Here is an 18,329-nt window from a genome sequence, read left to right as displayed (position 1 = left end):
GAGATCTTCATCGGTAAACAAAAGTCATTAACATGGACCATCCCTGCTAAGACGGCAGTGAGATGATCACTAAATGGCCCAGAGCAAATCAGAGGCCCGCTTCCTTCGGTGCCTCAGCCCCCCGGTTTCAAGACGCTAGGATCGACAACCCTATCACAGATGTTTCATCTCACTCAGCTCACATTACCAGGCTCTAGAAGTCTCGATGAAGACTCCAATGTTTGTCCTGCTGTAATCTCTTGACCTTCTGTAGACGGAGATATTCTGACATTTGAAAGCACTAGCAACGCTCAGGCAAGTGTCGACTCTCTCACTTCCCTTTCGTGACGTCTCGCACTCTTGTCTCACTTGTTATCACTAATGCATGAGAAGTTGGGGGATCTGACTTAGCGCTCGTGTGATTGGTTCTCGTCATCCCTGTTGCGATCCTTCTCGGTCCCGAGACTTGGGAACTCTGGTATTTGAGCAAGGACGCTCCAGTCTATGGTTGAATATGATAGGTGCCATGGCAACTTGGGCTATTATCTATATCTTTAACGTGATAGAATGCTTCATGGTCTTATTCGAAGAAGTCTTTATCCACCCGGAGATGATTCAAGTTAGATGATTCTGGGTGTTGGGAGTCTCGAGCTGTTGAAACGATCGACTTCAGCTAGCCGTATCTGGTCAGATCCACTTGCATCGCCCGTCGAGAGTTATTTCCGGAACAACTCAGCCTCTCTCGGACTCTCATTATCGCTGCGCATCTTTGACTGATAGCGTCCTCTACCAAGGCACTACTATCTCTTTGTCTACATCCTCAATCTGCATTTCTTGTAAGTGACGGGCTTTGCATCTCTAACCCAAAGCGTTAATGCTATACCCTATCGAGACTAGCCCTGTGTCGTAGTTGGATACCCTAAACACCAGACAATTCCTCGATGGTATGTTGACTCGGGTTTGCTTACAATCTTTATGTTGCTGTACGTTCTTAAGAAATTCGAAATCAGATTCATGGCATAGTTCTGAACACTGCGGAGCTGCATGTTACGAATGTTGAGCGGAGAACTCAAGTAGTCTAGCTGCAGTTACCGAAAGGTTTTGTTCCCATGTTTTTCAGATTTTCAACACAGCCATGGCAAAAATCAGGCATGCTGTAACAAACGGCATGGCAAGCAATTAAGTATCTCAATGGGAACATGGCGAAGAAAACCACGGCCCAATTCCTCTGAACGTCTCTCTCTGACAGCCCTGCTCCCTTCTTCTGTATTTCTGGGAACCAGTTGAGCGGAAAAGGTGTAGTGTCCGAGAAGTCGCGATCATCTAGAAATTCATAGGTCGCTTTATGTCTTCAGCAACTTAGGGACCGCCGATCGCAGCTGTATTGAGAACTGGAGCTGTTACATAACATTTGATTCGGCCAAGTATGAATATCGAACTGCTCTTTTCATTCAACGATTTACCAACGAGGAGGGTTAACCCGACAAACATGGAGGCAAGTGACTCGTTAGCTCTCAAGACGAGGGAACTCAACCAACCGCGAGCTGAATGACGCAGCCCGATCTCAGCGGAGGCATCGGAGTTCCTGCATAGAGTGTTTGACCCCTAGAACTTTGGATCGTTGGTAATTACATCGGTAATCTATGGGATAAACACGGGAGACACGTCCGTTCCGAGTATCCGAAAACGCCGGGACCATAAAGTTGACGGACCCTCTTGTTCTCCGATATCCGTCAACGAGGCACGTTACGTGGCGATTGACTCTGGACGGAGATAAGATACGAGACGGTGACTGAATCAGACGCTTACAAGCATGCCAGTGACAGAGCAGAGTCAAAACAAAACAAATAGAATGGTGATATGAAGTACAGTATAATTCTTTGATCGAGCTGGATAAATGCACAAGATCATTATCCAAAGCCGGAGTCGCATCAACGACAATGATGTCAGTCCCAAGCTCCGATTGGCCCCGAGCTCATGCGTAAGCCCGCCTAAACTCCGCGGATTTGGTGGGGGGGCAGGTAGCTTAGCAGGCTTAGCTTACCTGCATAAGCACAAGCTACCTATGATGAGGTGGAACTGAATTTTTGATCTCAGCATTACGAGTGGTTTTTTTTTTCTCTGGCTCAACCTCAAAAGCCTCTCACTCCCTATCCTCAAGCTTCATTATTACAGACTATCTTGAATCTGCATGTTATCATCACAAAACCTGAAGCGGATGGTCCCGTCTCGTCTGTCAGCATCAGGGTAAACGCCACAAAGAGGGGCTTAAGATCCCTCATTCAGCCTAAGACGTCAGCATTCGAGGCTCAGCATCAATTCGCGCGTATATCACCAGAATACTCTTCCATCTCAACCTCACCTAGTCAATCAGACTCCAAAGATTCATCGAAATGAGTCGTTTAGCGGGTTGGTTCCGGTCCGGAACCGCGACGCCAGCTACTGAGGCCAACAGCGATGCTGGCTCCATCACCACCAAAGACACCATGGCCCGAGAAATGGAGGATATTGACGACGCAATGGCATCGTGCGGCCTCATCATGAACGACGATATCGACGGAGCTTGGGAGAAGCTTCAGACGGGAGACTCGTCCTTTCACCAGCTTGGTTTGGCAGTCACCATCTTCATGCGCTCCGTGCTGGGCTTTGAAAAAGCCGTCATGACCGAGACCACCACTAAGCTCGATGAATGTGAAGCAAAAGCTTGGGCGGATTACAAAAAGGCTCAGAAGCATGGCAAGGCTCGTGCGGGGAGTAAGTTGTATCCTCCCGGTACAGAATTCGAGCTCGTTCGTGCGGAGACGCAGCTCATGGGCGCTGTGGTTGGTGTTTTGCATGAGAGTCTCATTGATGCGATGAAGAGTTTTCTTAAGCTTCGCAAGGCGTTCATGACGCTTGATGCGATTATTGAGGCTGAGGCGAAGACGCTCAAGGATATGCCTCAGTCAACTTCAGAGGCATCGCTCTCCGCTAAGCCTGTTACGGAATTGAATAAGAGCATGGAGAAGCTTGATATTGACTCGGCTTCTGGCACACAGACTCCTGCGACTGGAGACTCTTCAAGCTCATCGACCACCGAGGATGAGAAGATCGATGAAGGTGCACCTCTGCGTGAGGCTCGATCGAAGCCTACCGAGTCCGACTCTGTTCTTCTTGAAAACCCCCTCGACATCTTTGTTCACTCCGGGGCTAACATGTGTTTTGGTATGATTCTTCTCATGTTGACCCTGGTTCCTCCCGCTTTCACTCGTCTCCTTTCCGTTGTTGGCTTCCGTGGTGATCGTGAGCGTGGCGTTCGCATGCTCTGGCGCTCCACCGCTTACGCCAATGTCAACGGCGCCATCGCCGGTCTTGTCCTGCTGTCTTACTACAATGCTCTCCTGGGCGCAGTCGACATCCTCCCCGATGCAAAAGATTTCGACGAGGGTGCTGAGATTGTCGGGCCTCCACGAGAAAAATGCGAGAAACTTCTTGCATCGATGCGCTCTCGATACCCCGACTCGCGACTCTGGCTCATTGAAGAGGCGCGTCTGCACAGCAATGAGCGTGACCTCCCCAAAGCCGTTGAAGTTCTCACCACCGGCGGTGAGTCCAAGATGAAGCAAGTCACGGCACTCAATAACTTTGAGCTCTCGCTCAATTCAATGGCCATTCAGGACTGGCCTCTTATGCGCGACTCCTTCATGCGATGCCTCGAGCTTAACGACTGGAGTCACGCACTGTACTACTACATGGCAGGTATCGCATCCGTCGAACTCTACCGCGACGCCGTAGCCGCGGGAGACAAGGATGAGGCGCGCCGCCAAAAAGCCAAAGCGGAAGAATACCTGCGCAAGGCGCCAGGCGTAGCGGGTAAGAAGCGCTTCATGGCGCGCCAGCTGCCGTTCGAGGTGTTTGTCCAGCGCAAGATACAGAAGTGGGAGGACCGCGCTAAGAGCTTTGGCGTCGATCTCGCTGATGCGATTGGGCCCAGTCCCGCGTTGGAGATGAGTTACATGTGGAACACCATCAAGCGCATGGGACCCGCTGAACTGGACAAGGCAGTTGGGGACATGAGTTGGGACAGATGCACTGCTAAGACGGAGGTTGCGGATAAGATCAAGGCTGAGGTTGATGAGATGGGAGCCTGGGCGCTCATCAACGCCTCGTTGTTCCGCAATCAGAAGAAGTTTGCCGAGGCGAGAGAGTTATTGGAGACGCATGTCTTTAAGTTTGACCGGTAAGTTCAAGAGTCACATGTCAATCGTATCACGTCTAACCAGGTCAGTTTCGCATTTAAGGGCCCGACAAAGGATGACTACGTCCTCGCGGCAGCAGTGTACGAAAAAGGCGCCATCGCATGGTCAGAGTGTTGCAATCCTCCCGAAGGCACACCGGATGAGATTGCAGCGTATAGAAGAGAAAAATACGACGAGTGTGTGAAGCAAATGGATGTCGCCAAGGTATGGGAGACTTTTGTGCTGGACACTAGAATTGGCATGAGAGTGCAGAGCGGCATTGAGACGCTGAGCTGGTTCGCGAAGAAGATGGGATATAAATAGATGGAACAAGCAATGGGATGGATGGGAGTTTGTACACTTATTATTAGATGGCTGCACGTTATTTGCTGGGAAACGACTTTGATGTCAATCGAAAATGGACTCCATTCAATTGCCGCGTTTTGCTCTCAATCGCGAACTCCTCCTCTTACCGCCATCATCTCCATTCGTCAATTTGTCAATCCCTCCCTGGAGAGCACTCACACCGCTATCCAACTTATCCGCCGACCTCTCCTTGACGTTATGTTTCTCCGCCTCAGCCCTCACATCGTCGAGAACATCCCTCCCTTTTCCTGTATCATTCGCCCAGTCCAAAACTCCCCAGGCGCCGAAATTGCAATCGCCTCCGCTCGCGTAATGAATTGCTCTGCGACGCGTCATTCCACCCATGATAATGCCAGGCACGACACTGTACCCTGACGTGGTGATTGTCTCTTCGACCGTGCAGAGCGCAAGGAAGAGGAAGTACGTGACCATGTGAGGGCGCAGGGCGATGGCGGGCAGGTACATTGGGAAGAAGTGATGGAGAAGAAAAGGGATGGGGTAATCTGCAAATACGAGAAGACTGTACGGCGCTGCTGATCGCGCGTGACTGAAGCGTCTGTGAAGCTTGCCAATTGCGCCACTGGAGTGAAGAAGATTGCGATGAATGTAATAAGTCAACACCTCACGCCCCGTCATCATAAGCACAATATGTTTCGCCAACTGCCACGGCAAAGGCAGCAACGCCGTCGGATTAAAATCATTCTCACCAACGAGATACACAAACGCCAAATGCGACGCGCCCTCCAGCAACGTCACGCACAAGAGGTTCACCAGCACAAGGCCCAGCTGTCGCGTAAGCAAGCGCGCATCCCGCGGGGCAAGCGAAGCACGGCCGCCAAATTTGATCGACTCTGCGATACTTGGCACGCCTGTGTCAAATAGCAACGATACAAGCGACGGGAAGAGAAATAGGATTATGCGCGTGGCGAGGGAGCCGATGAGGCGCACGCGGAAGGGCGTGTGGGTTAGGACGAAGGTGGTCCACTGGACGTAGAAGAAGAAGATGTTGAAGGATGTGGACCATGATGCTGAGGCGGGGGAGATGAGGTAGGATATTATTGGGAGGGAGAGAAGAACGTCCATCGTTTGTTAGTGAGTGAGGGAGTGATGGGTATTAGGTTGTGGCGCAGATATACTGTAGAGTTTTAGATTGGAAATGCCACGAGATTTGTTGCTTAATTTTTGGAGGGTTTATTTTTATTTTAGTGAACGGGTGAGGATTGTTTCATTGGCATGACGTCGCGGTCCTTTTTATCCTGGAAATGGAACTGGGGAGATTTGGGATGATGATCTGGGGCTGGGGAATGACGTCGTGTGGCTAATGTGTGGTCAGCCACAAATCTGATTGGTGGAGTTTGATGCGGACAATGAAGACAACAGCCTAAAAGGTACCGATCTCGATGTCATTTTCAACTGGCAGCATCTATAAACATTGAGGATCTCATTTTTCGACCAGTAGAACCTTTCAAGTTGAACCACGGCAATTGAGACGATGCTTGATGGATCCGATGCAGGTACCGTACCAACAAATGCAAGGGAGATAAATAAGCACCAGGGCCAGAAAATAATGGCCATGGTTCCATGCCGGGCAATAAAAACAAACCAATATCAACATTCACTCTCCATATCTCTTCCCGGTAATTATACAGTCAATTATACTCCGTGATATGTCACTCAGCGCCGCCTAACAACATTGGATGAAATTGGTCTACTCTAACCCAGACAGCCCCAGTCTAAAACGAACATCCGCTGTGGAGCAGTGGAGTTTCCAGTTAATTGACCCGTCGCAGATCACAGAGCCTCTCTCTACCAACTATTGTATTCAGCACGACTTGTAGATTACTATTTAGTTTTTTACTAACAGGTTAAAGTTTAAGTGTGAAACTGGCAGTCTAGACAGATTCGTTGGAATGGTGATGAGATGGAATGTAGATTCATTGTTGGATTGGTGCAGGGTCTAGGCTAACGGGAATGGAATAAGCTCCAGGGGAAAACTTAGCTTTCAGGGGTCCAGAGAGTGGACTCAGGGGTGCATTGTCACTGAAGAGAGGTCGAGTGCAAGAGAGAGAGAGGCACAGCGATAAACAAAACAGACACACAGGATAAGATCTGAAAGTGTTTCTTTTGTCTTGTTTTTCTTGGTTTAGAGACTTGTCTTGGTCATGCGCACTCCCCGTCGGGACGCAACCTCCCGAGTTGGCGATAGTGTCGGAGGCACGTAGAGTGAGGTAAGGTAAGGTAAGGTAAGGTAACGTTCAGCCCCTTGAGGCATGGCATGTTGAAACCATTCCTCCCCCAGAATCTCGACTCGTCTCTTTTTCCCAGTTCATTTATTCTCGACCATAGTAGAGTCTAAAAACATAAGCAAATTCAGCTGCAATATGAGTCTTGGGCTCTAAGGCTGATTGATTGGCTCCACGCTCCCTGTCTTAGCTTCCTGTCTTCCCCCCCTAGCTTAGCCTTGTCCCCTCGCCCATTTTGCCCGTCTTTTCGCTTCTCCTCGTCAACCAACTTCTATTTGCGCGACCACCAAATTATTACCAAACCCAACTGCCCTATCCTTGACGGTTGATCTCTCTCTCTCCCTTTGTTATTTTCTTGCATCTGGCTGGCTTCTTTTCCTTCCTTTCCCCCTTCCCACGCGACAAATCGGAAGATAAACCCACTTGGCTCAATCTAATATTCCTAGTACAGCCACCGCGATCCACCATCACCACTTCCACCGAACGAGCTAATATCCCCAGAGAGAGCAATCCTCCCTCGTCGTGACGGGTTTTTCTACTCATCCCTTATTCCAAGGGTGAGATAGCCGCGCCACCCTTTGTCTGCGCGAGACTATCGTCGACCCGTGAGCCACAGCATCGCGAACCCGACTTGCTTCTCCCTTGACATCCACTTCTTTTTTTGGTGACTCGTCCTAGAGTCCGTCGCCCTAGCCATGGATTTTGACTCGGCTGATATTCCCCCTATCCCAACGCGCGCCCACAATCACCATGCTCACTCTCGACGACGCTCTCTCCAAGGCCCCTCCTCGTCAAAGCGCAACTCCGGTCTTCCCCCCGCCAGCCCGGAAGTCATCTCCAACCTCATCACCAGCCTGAGCGTCATCTCGAAGCCTGCGACGAATCACTTCGAGGCGTCGCACACGAGCCTGTCACTACCCGCGAGTCCTGGGAACGGTAGCTTTGGTGTGGACTACGGAGCGTTTCATCAGCCTAGCCTCGACGACCTGAGACAAGACCCCGTGTCACTCGACGAACTCGCGGCGTTACCTCCTGTCATACGCACCTCGAAACCCCCCAGCGGTTATTCACCTCTGACAGCGACAAAAAGCCCTAGAAGTCCAAGAAGTCCAAGCCGCGAAGGTTCCGGTGGGCTGCGATCATTTATTCGAAATAGCACATCCCGACCGTCGTCAAAAGGATCTTCAGCTGCGTCCAAGAACGATGATGCCCAGAGTATAGGGAACCTTTCGATCGAACGTCGCGGTGCCTCGACCCCCGAACTGAACCACAAACAATCACACGACAGCTGGGGTAGGAAAACGTCAACGAGGAGTCAAAAAGGCCTCATGTACATGAGTTCCAAGGAGCGTCTGCGGGAGAAGGAAGCCGAGAGGAAGCGGGTTTCGGGCGGAGTCTCGGCTTCATCTTCTGGTGCTCTTCCTGGCGAGAGTGTACACAGCGGTGGGCGCAGTGATCCATTCTTTGCTGAGACTGCGATCCGTGAAGAGTCACATTACGAGCTGCCAATCGAACGCCCGATGAATTCACCTTGCGCTATCCCGGCGCGGAATTCGAGTCTTGCAAAGACGGGCCCGCAGAAGAGATCGAGCGCGAGGAGGTCAAGACGGGAGGATGGTACGACGAATGATGTGATTCCAGAAGGCGAGGAACACAGAACTCGAGATCGGGAGTCAAGCCGAAGGAAACAAAGTCATTCTGGCCATGTTCAATCAAGATCATCCACCCGATCACCAGTTTATGGCCTCAAGGACGCATCTCCGTCAAAGAGCACCAGCGTAGCGGGCAGAAGTTTCCTCGATGTTAATGACGGCTTCAGCGACGAAGAAGATGAGGGCGCTCCATTTCCTGCCGTGGCTCAAGGTCGAAAGCGGGATCAGAGCAATGACCGCAATGATCGGAGAAGATCTGGTCGACAGAGCCCGGCACCAAATGAGGCCATCAAAGTCAAGCGCAGCAGTTCCCGCCTGAAGCGTTTGTCTGCACCACTGAATCACAAAATCGACGAACGAGCCCGCGATTCACCCAGTCCCCAACCAGTGCAGAACAATGCACCTGCTGGTTACGAGCGTCCTCAATCCGCCGACTCAGTCGACGATGCCGTCGAGTCTTATTTGTGCTCACCACGTTTATCGCAGAAGATTCGACATCCTCAAACAGGTCGTGTCATATCCTTCTCAGAAGTCGGTGACTCGGAAGGTTCTGCGGTTTTTTGCTGCGTTGGAATGGGATTGACGAGATACATCACCGCCTTTTATGATGAGCTGGCACTGACATTAAAGCTGCGGCTTATTACCCCGGATCGACCGGGTGTTGGCGATAGCGAGCCTTATTCTGATGGCACTGCTACGCCGCTGAGTTGGCCAGGTAAATTGATGTTTCTTCAATTGAGAAGGGCGCGCTAATTGTTGTAGATGATGTTTATGCTATTTGCCAGACCCTCAAGATCACCAAGTTCTCTATTCTCGCTCACTCCGCCGGCGCCATTTACGCACTTGCTACAGCTCTTCGAATGCCTCAACACATCCGTGGTCGAATACACCTCCTCGCGCCCTGGATCCCTCCCTCCCAAATGAACGTCTTCGGTACCTCACAAACCCTCCCTCCAACCAACGCTATCCCTACCTCGCAACGAATCCTCAGAGCACTCCCGACACCTATCCTCAAGGCTGCAAATAGTAGCTTCATGACCGCCACGAGTAGCTCAATCACCAGTTCATTACCCAAAACACCACGACGAGGCAAGCGAAGGAATAATGGCGGTCGAGACAGCACAGCCAGTTCGCGTAACGTTACCCCGAGCTTGGATAAAGAGAACGTGTATAACAAATCACCCGGTCACGGCGACACAGAATTGGAACCTCCCAATGCTTCCGAGAACATGGACAGAATGAGCATTCCACAAGGCACAAGAGGCGATTCAGATATCATCGCAGCCGCGGCGGACGCCATGGCAGATAAGGAACGCCAAATGACCTACGATCTCCGATTAACCCACGCCATCTGGGAACTCGCCACAACAGGCGCAAACCCCGCCGTCGACCTCCTCGTCTGCCTCGAGCGCCGTCACACAATTGGCTTCCGCTACGTCGACATCACAAGACCCGTCGTCATCCACCACGGCAGCAGAGATACCCGCGTCCCCGTCGATAACGTGAAATGGCTCGGTAAAACGATGCGGCGCTGCGAAGTTCGTGTTCTCGAGGGTGAAGGTCACGGTCTCATGGCTAGCGCGAGTGTCATGGGCTCTGTGCTCATGGAGATGAGTAAAGAGTGGGAGGATTGGATGAAGGTCACTGGTGCAGATGGGAGGAAAGATCGTGAAAGGGGACGACGAGGGACACTCGTGCGATAAAGAGTAATATTTCGACATACTTGTCTTGATACCCCAGAGACGGGCTTCATGCTTGGTTTGGTTGAGGGACCAAGGTTGGAGTATGATATCTCGTTTGTTTCTTTATATAACATTAATCTCGAGGACTGCCATGTCCCATGTAATGTCTTTTACATATCAACGCTTAATGATAGCTAGCTTCTCTCAATGATACCTTTTGACGCTTCTACTTTAAATAAAATTATCCCTCCGCGAGCATCCTCGTCCAATCAAACTTCCGCCATCCCTTCTTGAAGCCCTCCACTCTAGGATCGCCCCTCATCCAGCGCCCCTGCTTCTTCATAACATGCGGCTCCGCATCAACAATGCCCCCCAAGACTTCACGCGCGAAAAGATCGCCCTTCGGCCACCGACCCGCATCTTCAATAATATGGCCCAATCCGCCATCTAGCGTAAACCACACGTGAAAATACGGCATCTCCTTCGCGATAGAGCGTCTAAATGCGGAACGGCCCATGCCGTCGCGCGCTTTTGCGCCTGTGTCGATGATCTTGCGATGCTGACTCCACTCCTCGTCGGATGACAGGAACGCCTCTTTGAAGTACGCGGGTGCCGTGGCGCCTTCTTCGTAGGGGATCGGGACGGCGACCATGGCTGCGTGCATGCGGCGATGGGGCTGCGCTGCGTTTTCGTAGAATACAACCTCGCGACCCTGTTCGTGATACATCCGTGTCAAGCTCTTCATAAAGTTTCGTATCTCCTCCCACTCGTCGTCGTCGCACTCTAGGAGATTCGCGCGGTGTGCGAGGGGGACGATGACGGCGCCGCCGGGGGAGATCTCTGGTTCGGTCGCGAGGGTGAGAAAGGCGCGTGTTCCGAGGGCGATGACGGGTGCGAGGGGCGGTTGGTTCTTGTCTTCGTGGTGGCACAGGGGACAATTGTCGAGAGCGCGGGACATTTTCTGAAACTCGGATACGGCCATGTTTTTGAGGTTGATGTCGGATTTGTGCAGGCGCTTGGCGAGCTTCTCGGCGTTTTCGTCCATGTAGTCCAGATCGTTATCGAACTTGCCGTCCTTTGCGATGCGTTCTGCTAGACGGAGACCCTCACCGCCAGCTTGGTTCTTTGTACGACGTTCCTCGCGGACCATGTCGTCGATTGTCATTTCTGTGTTCTCCTCGACGTTTCCGCGCTCGCGACCGCGTTTGTTGGTGATGGCTTTGGCTTCGTTGCGTGTACCGGCGAGCTGCCGGTTGTCCATTACGCTGAGAACGACGGCTTCGGGGTTGGATTGGGCTGTGGCGAACATTGCTGCTGCTTTGTTGTATTCTTCTTCGAGCTGTGCGGCATTCGGGGCACGGCGGAGTTTCGCTTTCATCATTTGGGCACGGAGACGGTTGAGTGCGGATTGGTCCATCACGGGAGTTGATTGAGGACGCGTGTCTGGAATAATTGTTCCTTGCTCAGGCTCGGGAGGTGGTGAGTCCTTGCGCTGGTTCTTGATCCTCTCGCGGTAGAGGTCCCCTGTTGGCTTGTCGTGGCCCTTGTAGTCTTTCCCGTAGATTTTGCGTCGCTCCATCTCTTCCTTCTCTTCCCGCGCGTCGTCGAAATATCGCAGGTCGCCAAACCGTTCCATCGCGACATCTTCAATGGGACGACCGCTTTCTTCAGCTGCCGTGTATGCAGCTTTGAGCTTGGTCATTCGCCATGAAGAGCCAGCGTCGCCAAAGGTGTAATTTACAGTTGGTTCGGATGGAATGTCAAGTTCATCGATGGACTTGCCTTCGTTGATGTCGTTGATGTGAGTGTTGATCTCGCGCTTGGACACGACACGCTTTGGCTCGGGTTTCGGAGGTGGTGACTTGTTCTTGTCGGGTCGGTGGATATAGTCGACCTCAATGGAGGAGGGAGCTGTCATCCAAGAGTCTCGCTGGAGGGATTTCGATCGGTCGACTGGGTCTTGGCTGGCCGGCTTCTCTTCGTCGGGAATGGGGAGATCTTCTTTGGGGTCTGTTGTCTTACGATGCCGGTCGTCGCCGTGTCGTCGCGATCGGTGGCCATCTTCGTCGTCGCGCGAATGGCGTGAGCGCTTACTTCGGTGACCATCGTCTTCGTCGTCGTGTCTCCGACGGTGGCGATGTCTATGTCCGTCTCTGTCTCCATCTCTGTCTCTTTCGCGTTCCGAGTCGTGTCGGTGATGTCTGTGTTTGCGATGTCGCTTTTCGTCGTGGTCGCGTTCTGCGCGCTCCCTCTCGGCCTTCTCAGCGGCCAGCGACTTTTCAAACTCGTCTAGGCCGTCCATTTGAAAAGTATGGGGTCGTAGACACAGCACAATTGAAGTGTTGATGGAAAAGTATTGGTTGCATGGACTGAGCCGTTACGTCAGGAGCGAAAAGCTGATCCAGTTCAAAGTGGGGCCATCACGGAGCTTTAGTTATGACGAAAAGCTTCACACTCAGACACCCTAGAGCGCCTTGGACCAGAAGACTTTATTTATACCCTCTGCTTGCAACTTATCTTTATCAGTACTATCACAGCATAGATGTGGGAATCAATACTTATTTGTTTTTTCGTCTTGGCTTTTCCTTGGAGATGCGGATTGCTCTATTATACGATGGCATTCCGAGGATATGCAACATGACCCTGAGAACTAACGGTTTCTCTAAATGCAGCCAGGCGATATCAAGAGTGGAAATACAAAATAAGGTAGTCAGCAATATATCTAAGGTGAATAAAAAGAAAACACAAGGGTATGAACCAAATACACTAATTAGGTATGCACAGAACTATGGCTAAACAAAATACCTACCCCATCACCTCACTGACGTGGGTATCTTTTGAGCCTGCCATGATTTGTAGTGATCATCCAACGTCTCGTTCAGAGGCCGGTACACGATCCCAAGTTCCTTGATCCCACGCTCATTGCCAACCTCAAACCTCACCCCGAGATTCGCCCGCATCCACTTCTGCGTCAGTCCAAACAAAGGCCCAACGATCCGAATCAATAAATTCGGCAGCGTGTGACGCGGAAGAACCCAGCGGCGCTTCGCTTGAGGCCGTATATGCTTCGAGATATCCACAAATCTCACCATCTCTTTATCACAGATGATGTATCGCCCCTGCGCAGACTCCGTCTCTGCTGCCCTGATATGCGCCGTAGCTACCTCCCTCACATCAACGGTGCAGAAACTCAGATCGGGAACGCCGAACCAAAGCTGTCCGCTGAATAGCTCGTCTAGCAAGAAGAGACTTCCGGAATCTGATCCTGCTGTGAGGGAGGGACCGAGGACTAGGCCGGGGCAGATGGCTACCATGTCCCAGCGTGATTGGGCCTTTTGGATTTTCCAGGCTTCTTTCTCGGCGACGACTTTGGAATAGTGATATGGATTGTGAGTAACGGAGCTTGATTCGTTGAAGTAGCTCTCAGCCAAGATGCTGTCTTTCATGCTCTTCACATCGATATAGTCTCCAAAGATAGCACCGACTGGGGTATGTTAATGACTGTATGTCTGTAGAGATTGAGTTCTTACTAGTAGATGTCAAAACCACCCGTTTGACAGTTTCGGTGCTGTTCACGCTGTTCAAAACATTACGCGTTCCTTGCAACGCAGGATCTACCATGTCCTTCTGTCCATCTTTGATCTTCTCGGCCATCAAAAACGGAGACGCAACATGATGAACCACCGAGCAGTCTTTCATAGCAGGTTCAAATGAACCCGGTTTGAGAAGATCTGCTTCAAAGAGGTCAAGCTTCCCGGGGTATTTCTCTTGCAAGTCTCGTAGTGGCTGGACTTTTCGCGTGTTGGTCAAGTCGCGTACAGTAGTGTGCACGTTATATCCGGCTTGCAGGAGCTGATTGACGAGATGGATGGCGATAAAGCCACTGCCGCCGGTGACCATGTGGGTATCTGATGCCATGGTATCGAGCTATGCGCTGAGAATTCTGAAGAAATGTGTATTATTTCCTCCGCTCTTTGATGTGGATCGGTGAAGCCTCATAAGGAGCTCTGAACCTGGGGGTTTTCGGCTTCCGCGGGCGTCGGTGGATACGACGGCATTCCTATCCTGAATTTAGGTGGTATCGATGAACTGGACCAAGCACTATAAAGAGTCTACCCCGCAACTTAAAAGTAGATCTGATGGTGATCTGAATGGAATAACCATCAAGAGCGGTGCCCGCGGGCCGAAAGATAGTCTTTCCTCAGGCTCTAGTTAAGGAGAATGGTACGTTCCGTTAGCCTCAGATTCTTGCAGCTGTTCTAACATAATGGCAAGCTCTCGGTGATAGCAACTGACTCCAAAGGCTTCCTCATAGGTACCGAATGCTCATAAATAATATTCTGTAAGATGTATCAGTGAGGTACTGTTGCGAAAATCAACTACCTTTGATGCGTTTCATGAGTGTTGCAACCAACCTTTGCCCAATGACAGCTCGAATATCTCAGTAGCATGACCTACAGCCTCACTAAACTCCATCAAGTAATCCGACCTTATCAACCCATCTCCCTCCAAGACCGCCAAGTTTCCAATCGCATCCTCTTCAATTCAATTGCTTATCCTCTTCACATGTCCAGCGAGTAAAAGTCTAGAACCGACCCGCATCTCCAGTTCGCCCCCCCGAGCTATCTCTCTTTAAGGGTTGATCCCGCAAGGATAATGCTCCAATCATCCCCGCAGACCTCGGCCTACTCCGTATGGGGTGAAGGCACAAAAAAAAAAGTAGTTACACAAGGGACGAACCAGATAAAAAACCTCGGCTGCGGTATTTTTCTAGTTTATCCTTTTTAACCAGGTTCTCTCAAAAGTATCATTTCTCATTTTGGCTGTGAGCACGCGACATCAGCTGAGATGGCTGCTATTCCCGATCCCGAAAAGGAGTCTAAATCCGAAGCGCCTCAGCTCACCACCGAGGATCAGCTTGGAGTTCGGACTGTCTATGGCGACGAAACGCACAGAAGGCTCAAGGGCCGGCACATCCAACTTATTGGAATTGGAGGGACAATCGGCACTGTTCTTTTCGTATGTTCCTCAGCTCTACGACTGCACCTTTATCAAACAATGGATCCATGGCTAATATTCTCAGGTCCAAATCGGCAAAGGCCTAATGCAAGGCGGTCCAGGAAGTCTCTTCATCGCCTTTTCCTTCTGGTGTCTAATCGTCCTCACTATCACAATGTGCATCGCCGAAATGGTCTCTTACACGCCAATCTCGTCTCCGTTCGTCCGATTTGCCGGTATCTACGTCGACGAAGCTCTCGGTTTTGCTTCCGGCTGGAATTTTTTCATCTTCGAAGCTGCGCTTGTACCCTTCGAAGTCACAGCTTGTCATTTCATTCTTCAATTCTGGACCGATGCGATTCCTGTGGGCGCTACTATCGCTGTGATTATCGTGCTGTATGCACTCATCAATCTCATGGCGATTCAGTATTTTGGCGAGACTGAGTTTTGGGCTGCTATTGGAAAAGTCATTTTGATCGTTGGCCTCATCTTCTTTACGTTCATCGTCATGGTTGGTGGGAATCCGCAGAAGGACGCGTTCGGATTTACCTACTGGAAGAGCCCTGGCGCTTTTGCGGAGCTTTACTACGACGGCGCCTTGGGTAAATTCGTAGGCTTTCTGGCTTGTCTCATCCAAGCTGCCTTTTCGATCGCTGGTCCCGATTACGTCGCCATGGCAGCTGGAGAAGCCGAAAACCCTCGCAAGATTCTGCCCCGGGCTTTCAAGACGGTCTTTTACCGGCTGACCTTCTTCTTCGTGCTTGGATCCCTCTGTGTCGGCATTCTAGTGCCTTACGACGACCCAAACATGATTGCTGCGTTCAGGGATGGCAAGTCAGGAGCTGCTGCTTCGCCATACGTTATCGCCATGGACCGTCTTGGGATCCGGGTTCTGCCGCATATCGTCAACGCCATGATTCTGGTGTCGGCATTTTCCGCCGGCAACTCCTATGTGTTTTGTGCGACGAGATCTTTGTATGGCCTTGCGCTTGAAGGGAAAGCACCGAGGTTTTTGAAAATCTGTACTAGGACTGGTGTTCCCATTTACTGCGTCCTTGTGGTGCTGCTCATCGCTCTGCTCTCTTTCCTCCAACTGTCGAATAGCTCAGCCGTTGTTCTGAGTTGGTTTGTGTCCTTGGTCACAGCCTCTCAGCTGATCAACTTCTCCGTCATCTGTCTTACGTACCTTTGTTTCTATCGTGCAACAAAGGTGCAGGGATTCGACCGCTCTACACTTCCTTATCGCGCGTGGTTCATGCCATATGCTGCGTACGTCGGACTAGTTGCGACTTTTATCATGGTATTCGTTGGAGGATATACTGTTTTTCTGCCAGGAATGTGGGATATTCCTAGCTTCTTGTTCTCGTAAGTATCTTTGCTGAACTGACAATTACACAACTGACCGCCACAGATACACTTCGGTTGGATTGTTCCCAGTGTTTTATGTCGGATGGAAGATTGCCCATAAAACAAAGATTATCAAGCCAAAAGAGATTAATCTCCGACATAACTTGGCTCCGATTGAAGAGTATGAGAGAAATTATGTGGCTAAACCACCAGCGTACGTCCAACTGCCTCTTGAAATAATGACGAAATGCTAATCAACTCACAGAAACTGGTTCGAGAAGGGTTTGCACTTTTTGTTCGGTTGAGAGTACGATGCAGTAAGAAAATTTGCAAATCTGAAGAGTAGGAAGCAAGGAAATGGAGTTAAGATATCAATATGTGTTGGCAACATGACGGAGCGTTTCTATACATCTACTGGCGAAAATACTAGACGGCATCTGGGGCGGTTAGAAAAAAGGGCAACTAGCATACGACGATACCCAAGTTTAATCGCAAAGCTATCATTTCTTAGAAACGCACATTAGGAAACAGAATATCTTTTAGAATACCTGAGCTAATCCTTCCAGTCTCGTAAGAATCTATTTCTCAATATATGGTGCCAAGGTCTCAGCAGATCTCCTCAAAAGTTCAGTGTAATAAGTCTCAGATAACAATCCCGATCCATGATCGATAATGAACTGCAGCTGGTCAGGCGTAACATCCACCTCTCCCGTCTCCAACTGAGCCTTGCCATAGCCCCCAACAGGCGTTCGATCAATAGCTGGCATAAACTCAACGGCCAACCCACCATCATACCCAGCTTCAGCGAGCGCTTTCATGATTTTTGGCCAGTCGAAAGATCCATCTCCTGGCGCAAGCCGGTTATTATCGCCCACATGAAAATCAACGATGCGGGATTTGCAGGCGTGGATAGCTGCGATAAGATCCCTTTCCTCGAGTGCAAGGTGGAATGGGTCAAAGGCGATACCGACGCCGTATCCAACTTCATCCGCGAGGGCGAGAGCTTGGTTTGAGCGATTTAGAAAGTACGTCTCGAATCTGTTCAACGGTTCAAGACCAATCTTGATACCCTTCTGCTGCGCAAAAGCAGCAACTTCACGAAGACCTTCTACAGCCCACTGCCACTCATTCTCTGGTGTAGACGAAGGTAAAATAGTGCCAACTGTTCCAGGAACAACTGTGGTGATTTGGCCGCCGAGCTCAGCGGACATATTGACAACTTGCTTCATGTATTCGATGGTATCTCGTCGTTGTTGAGGGTCAGAGGCGAGGAGGGTTCGTTTGCCGTGCATGACTGTGACGGTTCCCCAGCATTTTATGTCGTATTTTTGAAGAAGATCGCGGGTTGAAACAATGGGGAATTGATCGGGTTCGCCGGCGAGCTCAATGCTGGTGTAACCGAGACGGACGAGCCTCTGGAGGGTCTGCTCAAGAGGCTCGGGACGCATCCAGGTATGAGAAGAGAGATGCATCTTGAAATGAGTATTAGGGCAATTATTTGAAGGCTCTCAATGTCTGAGAGTTAATTGAAATTCCAAAGATATGCTGTTTCTTTTTATCTTTACTTGATGTCAGCTTTATGCTGGCTCTTCAATGGATGTCAGTGAGCGGGTGGTTGTCTTCCGTTAAAGTGGAACATGATGACTAGTGGCGGAGCATCAGCTTCCGCCTTATTAATTGAATCGGTGAGACTACAGAGCTTGCATTACTAACGAGCCATGCAAGTGGATGACAACGAAAGTCGTAAGAGCTTATCCAAAAGGGACATAATATTCCGCTTCGAAATCTTTGAAGTCAACGTCAGTTTGGACGAAGTATATATATATTCAGATCATGTCGAATAAT

The 18,329-nt window shown here is 50.5% G+C and overlaps 7 protein-coding genes across 8 annotated transcripts; 3 read left to right on the top strand and 4 right to left on the bottom strand.

The window, feature by feature from the left end:
- Positions 1-1,760: 1,760 nt before the first annotated feature.
- FVEG_10139 (hypothetical protein) lies at positions 1,761-5,805 on the bottom strand. Its single transcript, XM_018899199.1, has one exon. The coding sequence runs from the start codon at positions 5,643-5,645 to the stop codon at positions 4,626-4,628; it is 1,020 nt and encodes a 339-aa protein (XP_018757219.1). The 5' UTR covers positions 5,646-5,805; the 3' UTR covers positions 1,761-4,625.
- On the top strand, positions 2,032-4,671 carry FVEG_10138 (hypothetical protein). Its single transcript, XM_018899198.1, has 2 exons — positions 2,032-4,198; positions 4,247-4,671. The coding sequence occupies exons 1-2, from the start codon at positions 2,373-2,375 to the stop codon at positions 4,518-4,520; spliced, it is 2,100 nt and encodes a 699-aa protein (XP_018757220.1). The 5' UTR covers positions 2,032-2,372; the 3' UTR covers positions 4,521-4,671.
- A 1,242-nt stretch (positions 5,806-7,047) lies between the features above and the next one.
- FVEG_10140 (hypothetical protein) lies at positions 7,048-10,369 on the top strand. Its single transcript, XM_018899200.1, has 2 exons — positions 7,048-9,172; positions 9,220-10,369. Exons 1-2 carry the CDS (start codon positions 7,501-7,503, stop codon positions 10,158-10,160), a joined length of 2,613 nt encoding a protein of 870 aa, XP_018757221.1. The 5' UTR covers positions 7,048-7,500; the 3' UTR covers positions 10,161-10,369.
- Positions 10,158-12,526, bottom strand: FVEG_10141 (hypothetical protein). The gene has a single exon (XM_018899201.1). The coding sequence runs from the start codon at positions 12,439-12,441 to the stop codon at positions 10,381-10,383; it is 2,061 nt and encodes a 686-aa protein (XP_018757222.1). The 5' UTR covers positions 12,442-12,526; the 3' UTR covers positions 10,158-10,380.
- A 339-nt stretch (positions 12,527-12,865) lies between these two features.
- Positions 12,866-14,105, bottom strand: FVEG_10142 (cinnamyl-alcohol dehydrogenase). The gene is made up of 2 exons (XM_018899202.1): positions 13,670-14,105; positions 12,866-13,623 (listed from the first exon to the last, which is right to left on the bottom strand). Exons 1-2 carry the CDS (start codon positions 14,055-14,057, stop codon positions 12,953-12,955), a joined length of 1,059 nt encoding a protein of 352 aa, XP_018757223.1. The 5' UTR covers positions 14,058-14,105; the 3' UTR covers positions 12,866-12,952.
- A 797-nt stretch (positions 14,106-14,902) lies between these two features.
- On the top strand, positions 14,903-17,097 carry FVEG_10143 (hypothetical protein). 2 transcript variants are annotated; one of them, XM_018899203.1, is made up of 4 exons: positions 14,903-15,158; positions 15,223-16,502; positions 16,549-16,698; positions 16,750-17,097. In XM_018899203.1, the coding sequence occupies exons 1-4, from the start codon at positions 14,988-14,990 to the stop codon at positions 16,787-16,789; spliced, it is 1,641 nt and encodes a 546-aa protein (XP_018757224.1). In that variant the 5' UTR covers positions 14,903-14,987; the 3' UTR covers positions 16,790-17,097. The 2 variants fall into 2 exon arrangements, with proteins under 2 accessions (XP_018757224.1, XP_018757225.1); XM_018899204.1 differs by having other exon boundaries at positions 15,223-16,698.
- On the bottom strand, positions 17,063-17,956 carry FVEG_10144 (hypothetical protein; the record flags this gene model as incomplete). The annotated part of the gene is made up of 1 exon (XM_018899205.1): positions 17,063-17,956. The coding sequence occupies one exon, from the start codon at positions 17,954-17,956 to the stop codon at positions 17,063-17,065; it is 894 nt and encodes a 297-aa protein (XP_018757226.1).
- Between the last annotated feature and the right edge of the window lie 373 nt (positions 17,957-18,329).

This window comes from Fusarium verticillioides, chromosome 9 (assembly GCF_000149555.1).
Source record: "Fusarium verticillioides 7600 chromosome 9, whole genome shotgun sequence".
Taxonomy (NCBI): domain Eukaryota; kingdom Fungi; phylum Ascomycota; class Sordariomycetes; order Hypocreales; family Nectriaceae; genus Fusarium; species Fusarium verticillioides.
The sequence above is the reverse complement of the archived record's forward strand: the minus strand, read 5'-3'. Positions and strand labels throughout refer to the sequence as shown.